This window comes from Uloborus diversus, chromosome 7 (assembly GCF_026930045.1).
Source record: "Uloborus diversus isolate 005 chromosome 7, Udiv.v.3.1, whole genome shotgun sequence".
NCBI classification, from domain to species: Eukaryota; Metazoa; Arthropoda; class Arachnida; order Araneae; family Uloboridae; genus Uloborus; species Uloborus diversus.
Genome location: NC_072737.1, coordinates 164,619,202 through 164,631,320, shown reverse-complemented (window position 1 = coordinate 164,631,320; position 12,119 = coordinate 164,619,202). Strand labels below are relative to the sequence as shown.

Here is a 12,119-nt window from a genome sequence, read left to right as displayed (position 1 = left end):
GTTTTAAGCGATTTAACTTTGTAATGTTATCTTTTACTTTATAGCACAAATGTATTTCTTTATTGAGCAATCACGATTGCTTATTGTTCTCATTTGACCGTTTTTGGTGTCCGTGCCTTTTTCAACTTGGACCAGAAGCCTTTGCAGCACGACCGCCCACCGTCCTCTGCTGACGGCGCGGCGCGGCTGCTCCGGTTTTGAGCTATCCGCTTCTCCTGGTGGGAGGCGTCCATGTTTTACACACACGCACGTTCACACACACACACATACACACACACGACTTCACACACATACACTCACACACACCTACGTACATACACACAGGTCTACGCACACACACAACTATGCACAAGTAACCGCCCAGGAGGAGAGGCAGACTTGGGGGGGGGGACAGGAGCCGTTTCTAGAAACAATAACTCCAATGAGTAGGGTCCTGTCTCAGTTCGTGATTGCGAAAAACATAATTTGAATTCAAAATTTCAGAATTCAAATTAATTTTTTTTTCTTATACTTTTATGTACTTGAAAAAGGATCCCTTTGATTACGCGCTTTAAAATGTGAAACCAACAATAACAGATGAAACATTGGACTTACTTTGTCGGTCACTTCAATGTCGCACTTGGCCTGAAGAAGTAAGCTCAAAATTTCTAAGTGACCTTTGGAAGCTGCCCAATGTACTGGAGTTCGGTCCAGCTGAAACAAACATCGTTAATTGAAATCACAAATATATTAATAACATTTTGTGAGTAGTATAATTTATAAAAGGGAAAGCATTAACGAAACATTTTCGGTACAAGTCTGAAATTTATTGTAGGTACTTTTTTTATGCATAGAATAAATAGTGGGTATAGTCATTATGAGTAACTTAGAGCCCTGTGGGTTACTTTGTTTTTAGCATGGAATAAATGGTAGGTATAGTCATTTGGAGTAATTTGAACCCTGTGGGTTACTTTTTTTAGGTATAGAATAAATAGTAGGTATATTCATTTAGAGTAACTTTGAGCCATGTGAGTCAAAATTACAGCGATTCATGTTTTTAAGTGTTCTTTGCCTTCAAAATAATGCCCAGTGCTGTATCTTCTGTTAAGGTAATAATCTCAGTTTTCCACTTTTTTTTTTTTCAAAGAACTTGGGAATAGTAAATTCAATATTTTTCTTTCTTTCTTTTTACTTCCTTTTACAAAAAAGGAAGTATTGTATTCGCGAAAAAAATTTCACTCAAAAATCGGCCTTAATTTCCATTTTTCTCACCCCCGAATGAATGTTGAGTTTTTTTCCGATCCGACCAGACGTGGATACATGCCTAGGAACGTACAGACACCCGAAATATCCATTTTGACGACCCCCGAATTAATTACAACGAATTTTCTCGTGACGTCTGTATGTACGTATGTATGTGCGTATGTGTGTATGTGTGTATGTATCTCGCATAACTCAAAAACAGTATGTCCTAGAAATTTGAAATTTGGTACATAGGCTCCTAGTGGGGTCTAGTTGTGCGCTTTCCCTTTTGTTTGAATTCGGATAATCCTAAGGTGGTCTTTTGCCCCTTTTTGGGGGGAAATCATTGTTAATTTCGATGTAAACTCAATTTGTTTACAATTTGTCGGACACTTGGGGATATATCGCCAGTTTTTTGTTCGCCAAGTTTTGTCGCCAACTTGGTGACAAATTTGGCAATCTTTTTTTTTTAATTTGGCTTCAATTTGGCCACTGTTGGTGATATTTAGAGAGTAAACAATTGAATCAAATTAAAATTGCTAATGATGGGGAAATGACATTATATTGGAGTAAAAGGAAGTCATGTGATGCACACATCAGTTCGTTTCTTTCTAATACAACTGTGTTAGAGACACTGCCTTTTGCAGACTTAATGCGATTCCTCGATATAGCATCTATTCTTTCTTGCAGCACTACTGTAGGCGGATGCCATTAAAACCCCATCATTATTTTTTAAACACCCTCTGCTATAAATGACAGAAATCTACTCATGCTATGAAATAAAAATGGGGCGCTCCTGAACATTTAGAAAGTTATTTTTCTGGTTGTAAGTATCACTCAATTTAGAAAGATAATTTATTTTACATCCCACTTCCGACATAGCTCAAAGTTATTATGAAATTGCAAGATAGTTATGAACCAAGTGAATAATTTATTTCAACCTGTTTTTATGATTTATGCTTCTTGAATTTAGATAGTTGCGGACTACTTAAGAAGTTATTTTAGTTTTATGCCAGTGGGTGCAATAACAAAAAAAAAAAAAAAAATGTGTATCGAAAGACATATGATAGAAGTGAAAAAATGTCATCTTCTCTTTTTCTTTTTTAGCATTCTGAACCGCTACTTCACTCGCACGTTTTCTCACACCATGCTCTTGTTCTTTCTATGCCTGACTTAAACATATTCACAACAAAATCGCCTATTTTAATGAAGAAAATATACTATCAACAACAAAAACACTAAACAATCCTCAAAAGCCGCTTTAATTGTTGTCAAAAACAATGAAAAATAACAGTAATTGTAAAGTTTATTTTATTAATTAAAAAATAATGAACTAATTTCAAGGCTGAACTTAAACAATGTGGATTACACTTTTTAAACGGATGGCTTGACTTGAATCAAAGAAATCTTTGAAACCTCCATTATTTGACGAGTTTAAAATGAAGAAAATCAACAAATATATGTTTGCTTTGGTTCAGGTTAGAAATTAATTTGTTAAATTTATTAACAAAACTTTCTTTTGAAACAATATTATTTTTCATTGTTTCTGGAAGATATTAAAAACTAACTGCGTCACACAAAAAGGTTCAGGTAGAATCGCTATATAGATAGGCCGACGCATCAGTTTAACTTTAGCCATTTTGGATCGGATTTTTCATTGCTGCACTGCTAGGGTTATCACAACAAAGTTTCGGATTCCGCCAAATTTGCAGAAAATAATACTTTATCTAATAAATAATTCACGTTTCGCGAAAAATTGCTCGCAATGAGAAATCACCAAATGTGATAACTTGGCAGAAAAGACAAACTCTCAAACACGCCTTCCGATCCAAAATGGATGAACTTAAGCTGAAGCATCAGCTCGTACATGTAGGGGCCTTAGATTGAGGATTAGAATTTCAAAGCCCTTGTATAAAAAGAGTCACTTCAAAAATATACATTAGTGGGGCAGTTGAAAATATAGTGAAGTTGGGAATCAAAGTTTCTGTGTATCGTAAATGCTTAGAAAAAGAGATTTAACACAATCCTAATACAGTAAAACCTGTCTACAACGATACTATTGGGACCTAAAACAATATCGTAATAGACAGGTTATCGTTATAGACAGTTTGATTATTCATGCTGACATTTTCCTGGGGCCAAAAAAAAATATTGTTATAGACTATATCGTTATACACAGGTTTTACTATAATAACTAAGCGGAAAAGCAATAACAACAGTGATCCAATATGCTTAGGAACATTATTTGTTAATTATCCCCCAACTCAACAATAACGCTGCTGGCTTTATATCAAAGAGTTAAAAGTGCTGACCATAACTTTTGTCGCTGTAGCTACTGCAAAAGATCGAGTCTCTCACAATGTTATTGGTTGTTTGGGATTCTCGTAATTGTTTCCCATTTTCCCGAGTAGACATAAATCTGAAGGTCAGGGCAGCTCCTTGTCTTAAAAAAGATTCGGGTTTTGTATTACATCGCTTAAATGATCGTTAAATTATTCGATTCTAGTAACGAAACGGTGTCTTTTATTGTACATCAAGACATTAAATGGAGCAGAAAAGCTAGATTGAAAATGGCGGTTAATGTATGTAACAGAATAAATGGAGACAACTCAATGCTTTATTATCTCAAACTTATAATAGAAACAGGAGCTATGAATGTGACTCAATTAATGAGCACATCTAGCTACATGTTGATGGTGAAGAGGACTTAAGGGGTCATAGTACCTTTCAATTTTTTTTTTTAATTTAAGTAAATTTTATATTTCTTTGAAACGGTAACATGCATACTTATTTCTTAATCAATAATTTATTTTCAAAATTTAAAAATATTTGCCTACTTTTTTTAATAATTCCAAAAATTGAAGAAAATTTCAATTTTTAAAAATCCCTAAGCCTTTTTATTTTTGCACTATTTATTTATTTATTTTTTGCTAAACGATTACTATAATCATCTCTAAAAATCTGTGCATTCATTTGCTCATGAGTTTATTAGAAAATTTTCTGTGATTAACTATGTAAAAAATCAAAGTTTTTTTTTTATAAAAGAAAAAATGGTTTTTAAAGGTTTAACATGCTCTAAACATTTCAGTAATTTATAAAATGCTTATCCAATGCACAGTTTTGTCAAATATGTTATCCCAATTGCAAAAAGTATTACTTTAAAGCTGTATCTTTAATAGAAAAAAACCCTTAGGGATTCTATTGACATGAAAACATAAAAATACGATCATCGAGAAAAAGCAGTTTAAAGTTTTTCTTTTGCATAAGAACACATAGCGAGCATGGCCTAAAACCACTCATAACTTTTGAAATATTTGAATTAAAGCAATGAAACTTTTCCCCTGTGTTCAGAATAGTTTTTAGTTTTGAAATAAGCAATCAAATTTTTTTTGATCGTTTCATCATTTTTGAGGTACTGTAACCCCTTAAAATTTCAAAACTGTAGCTACATTTTGTAACAAATGTACGACACATTTCTCTGTTTCGCTGTCCTGATGAACTTGTGCCTCATAATTGCGAAACAGATGCATTAAAAACTCACAGCAAGATACTTGCAGATATACTACTGCTAAGCACTTCGCCAATTCAGATCGGACCAATTTCAGTAGATGTTAAAATACTTGTCGCTTAATTTCCGATCTGCTTCTGCTACGGAGAATATTTTTGACATTTAATCCAGCTGTCATGTTTCTCAAAGATTGCAGCTTCGGTTCAAAAATAAAGCAATTATAACGAGCTGATGTGCACACATCACATGACTTCCTTTTACTCCAATTTAATGTCATTTCCCCATTATTGACAATTTTAATATGATTCAATAGTATACTCTCTAAATATCACCAACAGTGGCCAAATTGAAACCAAATTTAAATAGTAATAAAAAAGAAAATTAATTTGAATTCTGAAATTTTGAATCCAAATTATGTTTTTCGCAATCACGAACTGAGACAGGACCCTACTCATTGGAGTTATTGTTTCTAGAAACGGCTCCTGTCCCCCCAAGCCTGCCTCTCCTCCTACGTGTGCATAATTGTGTGCGCGCGTAGACCTGTGTGTATGCACGTAGGCGTGTGTGAGTGTATGTGTGTGAAGTCGTGTGTGTATATGTGTTAAGTCGTGTGTGTGTATGTGTGTGAACGTGCGTTTGTGTAAGACATGGACGCCTCCGACCAGGAGATCGGATAGCTCAAAACCGGAGCAGCCGCGCCGCGTCGCGCCGCCAGCAGAGGACGGTGGGCGGTGGTGCTGCAAAGGCTTCTGGTCCAAGTTGAAAAAGGCACAGACACCAAAAACAGTCAAATGAGAACAATAAGCAATCGTGATTGCTCAAAAAATGAAAAAGAAAATCGCCAAATTTGTCGCTAAGTTGGCGACAAAACTTGGCGACCAAAAGACTGGCGATACATCGCCATGTGTCCGACAAATTATAACACCACTTGAGTTTACATCGAAATTAACAATGATTTCCCCCCAAAAAGAGGCAAAAGATCCCCTTAGGAACATCCGAATGCAACCAAAAGAGAAGATGCACAACTAGACACTACCAGGAGCCTACGTACCAAATTTCAACTTTCTAGGACATACCGTTTTTGAGTTATGCGAGATACATACACATATACACACATACGCACATACGCATGTACATACGGACGTCACGAGAAAATTCGTTGTAACTAACTCGGGGGTCGTCAAAATGGATATTTCGGGTGTCTGTAGGTTCCTAGGCATATATCCACGTGTGGTCGGGTCGAAAAAAAAACTCAACATTCATTCGGGGATGAGAAAAATGGAAATTAAGGCCGATTTTTAAGTGAAATTTTTTTTGCGAATACAATACTTCCTTTTTTTGTAAAAGGAAGTAAAAATTGCATTGCAGCATTAACTTAGATGGTCGGAAATTTCAAATGGTGGATGCATATGTAATATATTTATGTGACTGCTTATTAATATGCTTTCGGTTAGTTCTAATTAATGCAGTTATCGGCGGAGCATGAAATGTGTATTTACTCTCTAAAGCTTTTATCTTAATAAGCACGGGCACAGGATTATGTCAGGTCTGCAATCAGCAAATAATTAGTTTCAAAGTACAATGAATTTATTGCATTAATGCAGCAGCATTACATAGAAGTTCCCTTAGGTCAGTGTTCCAGCTGTAAGCATAATAGGCTCCATCCTAATGAATTAGAAGGTTTCTGGTATAGGGGAGAGTGTTGTACCTTGGAACACTTTTCATATTTTAATTTTTAACTTCAATAACTTGATTCAAATTTAAAATTTAAAAGTCAAATTAAAGTAACCCAACCTATTTCTCTGCCATATATTTTTTAAAATTCAAACAGTTTGAAAATAAAATATTGTCAGCCATTTAAAGTAAGAGTTCGAAGCTGTCCCAAGGTACAACATCCTATTGTACCTTGGGACACAACCTGTTGTAAAGTAAGAAAAACCAACGTTAAAAAAAAGCACAAATTTGCCAATTACAGCAGACACGTGTTTCGGCGTTACAGGGAACGCCTTTTTCAATGCAAAAAGTAATGAGCTTATGAATGAAAAGACATCCGACAAAAGCCAAGGGCAGATAAGCATGCAGCTTAAAAGATAAAAATAGCAGATTAACCAAACACCAATGAGAAAATTGTAAACCGATCAGGAACCAATAGGAATGCAAGCAAAGGCCAAGAGCTTTCTCTTAGGTACTGAACCCAGAAAAAAAGAAATTCAATTGGACAAAGATTAAGCCAAAGCTTAAAGAAAAAGAAAATGTCGGTAACCGTGAAATGGGAAAGTCTTCACGATAAAGGAAACAGCGTACCGTAAAGCCAGGGGTACTTTGACCCTTGGGCTCAAATGGAGAAAAAGGTTCAACGTCCTCTGTCAACCTTCAGGGTGAAATTTTTTCAACATATTTTGACAGATTCCACTAGAGAGCATCAGCAAGCACTCAATTATGTATACCAAGCAGTTCTATAGCTCTACTAAACACTAAACTATACTACTAAACTATAGCTCTACTTTTTAAAGCAACACTAGTGATTCTGCGTTCCTTCACTGTAAAAAAAATTCCGAAATGTTACTGGTTATTTCCGTGGAACGTTTCGGGATTTCACACGTTTTCACCTATTTCCCTGTCAAAACAAGTATTATCACAAAAAAAGTTTCCTGAATCGCTACAAGTTGCACGCGTGCAGACTTTTCACTGTTGTGGAAAATATTTTTAGCAACCAGTTTAAAGATTGAATGAGCGTGTTTATTAAGTGTAGCGGCCTGAGGTTGCTTACGGCTTGCCCAGATTGACTAAGCTCCCAATGAGAGCGAAAATGTCAATGGATAGCTACAGCTTTGCAAGGCAGGAATTGCAGGCAAGAGATATGCTTGGTTCCTTCTTGCATAGCCGTGGTCGCTCTGATTTTTATGGAGCCTTCTTGGTAAATTAGGAAGGTTCTAATCAATTACACTAAGCATACTTAACTTTTCTAGAAGGTTCCTGGCTTTAACAGGGCAGATTTCGCACGTCTTCATAAAGTTTCAAGGTTAATTTCAGAAAGGTTACTGACTTTTAGCGGAAAGCGTTCCTGATTTTTCCAAGATATGTTACTGGAAGAAATTGGGCACGTCAGCTGCCCATTATTTTCAAGGAACGTTTCTGAATCGTTTTTACAGTGTTGTGCCAACATGTGCCTTCATAACCTCTCAAACTTCCACACGTATAAGCTGTTCGACATCAGCTAAGAGTTTTTTAAGTACCTATTTTATGAGCACTATTTAATACCCTCTGCCGTAGTATAATTGTACTTCTCATTTCTGTCTATGTTTTTTTCTTTTAAATTGACAATGACAACATATCTCTTAACATAAAAATTACGATTAATCGGCCCATCAGAAAAACTTGAATAATTCCGTGAGAGAGATTTGGAAAATTTAAAAATAGCTAAAATTAAGACTCTAAGCAGGAAAAACAAAAGAAAAAAACCTAGAATTCTCGACAACGGATAAAGAGAGAGATTGCTGGCTCAAGTCATCATGGCTCAGTTACATGGTTTTCATAATGTAAGATGAAGAGGAATTAAAAGTTACAGGAAGTTTTGAAAAAGGCTTACCCAGTTGCATCTACTTTTTATTAATATTGTTAAATTTGTTGGGAAGTTTACGGAATATTATTATTGTAGGATGGAATAAGCTCAGGTTTCCAAAGATAGAGAGAAGAAGGAGCGAATGTTGAGAGCATAGAACGCTGCAAAAAGTTTTGGAAACGACCGAAAATTTAGGATCTTTCGTTTTACGAATGGTGTTATTTTAATAAAATTATTCAACCTCCAATAGTGATGAAAAGATAACTGTTCTCCTTCGGTAATTTCTGAGACAATAACTAGGTATGAACACACATTAAAAAAAATAATTTTCCTTAAAACAAATATGTGTGTCTCAAACTTCTTCTAAAATGTATTTTTCTTTCGAATAAATATTTTTCCCTATGAACACTACGACTGGGCGATATCAGAATTTTAATACCGCGATATATCAATATATTCGATATATCGATATATTCTTGGGGGGGGGGGGGTGCAAAGGTTATTGTTCAGAGCACATTATATCGAAAAATAACAACAACAACAAAAAAAAATCCAAATATAATAAATAAAATTATTTCTCTAATTCAAAACTTTCCTGGAGGGGGGAGGGAGCAGGGCGTGTTGAGCTCAATGCATGACAAAAGTGCTTCGCAACGAAAAGGTTTTAAATATTCAATTCAATATTTTGTTTAAATCTTTCAATTTGTGCAGTCTCAATAATTTGAATGTATTTTGATGCAAATCGTATATACCTTAAATAGTTGATTTTTAGACATTTAATAGGTCGTCCTTTAAGACTTTTTACTTTTTAGTTGAGTAACATTAAATAAAATACTAATAATAAATATTTAAAGAATGCAGCTATAAATTTTGGAAACTAACACACCATACACGCGTTAAGCACGCAGAACTATGAAATATACCTTTAATTTATATGTCACTAGCTGCACTACCTGACGTTGCACGGTATACCTCGAAAATAAAAGTTTCGTCTAGGGACGCATGTTTAACAATAGGTTTAAAAAAGAAAGGGAAAAACCTTTCCCGTCAATGTGTAGAAAGCACAATTTTATGACTCAAAATTTATATTTAGACATCATTGGATTTTTTTTTTTTTTTTTTTTTTTTTTTTTTTTGTAACCATTCTGGATTTTCTGGCGAATCCCCTAAGGTGGTTCCCATACACACCATTTTGATAAAAGAAAAAACAAAAATTACGTGAATTCCTGAGCATCAAAGGACCGCTGCGCCATGTTTGGAAAAAAAATCCGACGAAAACTGAATTTGCGTAAGGAAAACCCCTCGTGGGGTGTATTCGCACCCTCCCCCCTTTCCTCATAGGTAGGCGAAAACCCCTATTACAATTCCTGACCATCAAAGAACCACTGTGCCAAATTTGGCAAAGATCCGATGAAACTGTGGATTTGTATGAAGAAATAACCATCAAAGAACCACTGTGCCAAATTTGGCAAAGATCCGACGAAAACTGTGGATTTGTATAAAGAAATCCTTTGTGGAAGGGAGGGTGGCCTGCGAACGAAAACTACCCTAAGTGAAATCTTGAGCATCAAAGGACCTTTCAGCAAAATTTTTGCAAAAATCCGACGTAAACTAAATTTGCACAAGGAAAACCTCCGTGGGGTGTTTTCGCCCCCCCCCCCCCCCACAATCCTTCATCGGTAGGCGAAAAACTCCCTATGAAAATCCCTAAGCATCAAAGAATAGCTGATCCAAATTTGGCAGAGATCCGACGAAAACTGTGGATTCGTAAAAGGAAACCCCGGTGGGAGGTGGAGGGGGGTTCCGATTGCGAACGAAAACTGCCCGCTGTGAATTCTTGAGGCAAAAATCTGACGTAAACTGTGAATTTGCATTAATAAAATCATTATTTGGTTAATTAAAATATATAATACATTTAAATCTATTATTTTTTAACGATATACACATATTTTAATATTGATTTTAAAACTACTGTTAATTTTTCTTCAGCAGATCCATTCCAAAATCCATATTATTAGGTAAATCATTATCTCATCAATGTCGTTATTTCACAAGCAATTTAACCGAAAAACGGATACGAAAATTTCTTCACTGTTTCAATTGCGGTATTCGATGACGACTCTTAAACTGAAGTCAAAAAATACCAAACAAAAGAGCTGCAATGAACTATCGACGTAACGTAAAACCGTAAGTATGATTCACTTTGCTATAATAATTACGGCTTCGAATCCGTCAATGCGTAGAACTTACATAAAAACCCTATTTTCGCGCATTCATCCCAGAACTTCCGTCAACTCGTATGTGCCGCTTGTCTGGCGAAATTAGGACATTTCAGTTGCGTTCTATTCGGAGTTGCTAGCTAAGCGAGATTTTGTCAGATCGTTTCAATGGTGCCATGTGTTATGAAGGGCGTTAATATTTTTCCTCTTAATTTCGGAATGAAAGTTATATTCGTTCAGAACTGAAAATGCTTTCTTAACCAATACACGTTCACTTTTATGGGCCCACAAGAGGCAATGTCTGCTTTGTCAGAAAGAGAGCGGGGGTCCTTGGAAGGACCCCGCTCTTGATGGTTCTAGTATAAGTTTTGAAAACTTTCATAACTCAGAAATTAGAAACATACGAAACAGAAAAATTTTAAATTAACCGATTCGGCAATTCGAGAAAAATAACTCAGCTACAAATGCAAAACAATTAGCGCTAGCCAAACAAGGCAAAGAAGTATCATCTTCTTTTAATAATAATTCGTTATGTCATATAATTAAATTATCTAGCATTAATTGTTATTCTTGTCAGGCCACAATTATTATTTAGTTTTATCAAGAACTGATAAATATCGAGCTCAACATCGTGGAAATGGCTGCTTAGAACTGCGAACTACGTAATTTGCATTAAGTTTTGACGTTTAGTAATGCTTCTTGAATTATCACTTTTTTCTACGTAGGCCAGAGTATCCACAAGACTTTAAAAACTAATTTAAAAAGAATAAAACAAAAAAGTCATGCATACAAACAAAAATTACTAGGCTTATTAGCATTTTCTACGCTACGTTGCGTTTGTTTTACCTTTTTCATCCGCCATTAGACGGTGGCTGCCGTGCCCCCTATAGTTTGTTGTAGTTGCGAATTCTCTTGAATTCATTTTTGAAATTTCAAAACAGCCGTGTGGTGTTTCTTAATCTAAACAATTAGTTTTTCAAATTAAAAAAATATATATATATTTAAACCACGAACTTACATGTCCTTTGGCGTTTAGGTCAACTTTGGATTCGAGCACTTTTTTAGTTTGCTCGACATCGTTCTTTAAGGCTGCTTCTTGTAGTTTCAACTCATTCTGAGCACCTGCAATTAAAACAAAATACATTAGTAACTAGCTGAACCATGCAAAGTATTCGCGTTCGAAATTTGCAGTACAAATATCATGTAAAGACATCCTAAGTAAAAATTCACATTCGCTACTTTGAATATGACCGGACTCAATAACTCAAATTACATTGCGATAACGCTTTTAAAATGCATAACCTGTCATAGTTCAGTATGCTTAACGAAGGCTGCATCAAGGAGTCGAAAAAGCTTATGGCATTCCTGTTGCATTGATTTTAACACCAAAGATCTTACGGGAAAAATGAATACTGTTACAAATTCTGTAAATAGTTATTATTTTGTGATTAATTTGTCGAAATCTAGCTAAATTTGGCTTATATTAAATTATCTTTTATCTAAAATTATTGTAGCAATGTAACCTGTAAATAGTTTCTTGTAATGAATATACAGCCCCCGTACATTCGGCTGAAGTATACGGGTCTCTCTTTTCTGAATGATAAAATTT

General features: G+C 35.2%; 1 protein-coding gene across 1 annotated transcript in view; it reads right to left on the bottom strand.

Moving 5' to 3' along the window:
• Nucleotides 1–11,819, bottom strand: part of LOC129226981 (ankyrin repeat and death domain-containing protein 1A-like) — a 119,453-nt gene extending 107,634 nt beyond the window's left edge. Inside the window, exons 1-3 of the mRNA XM_054861610.1 lie at nucleotides 11,813–11,819; nucleotides 11,529–11,632; nucleotides 595–693 (exon numbers count right to left, since the gene is read on the bottom strand). Of these exons, the coding sequence (XP_054717585.1) occupies nucleotides 595–693; nucleotides 11,529–11,632; nucleotides 11,813–11,819 (210 nt within the window). The remainder of the gene's footprint in view (nucleotides 1–594; nucleotides 694–11,528; nucleotides 11,633–11,812) is intronic.
• Nucleotides 11,820–12,119: the final 300 nt, after the last annotated feature.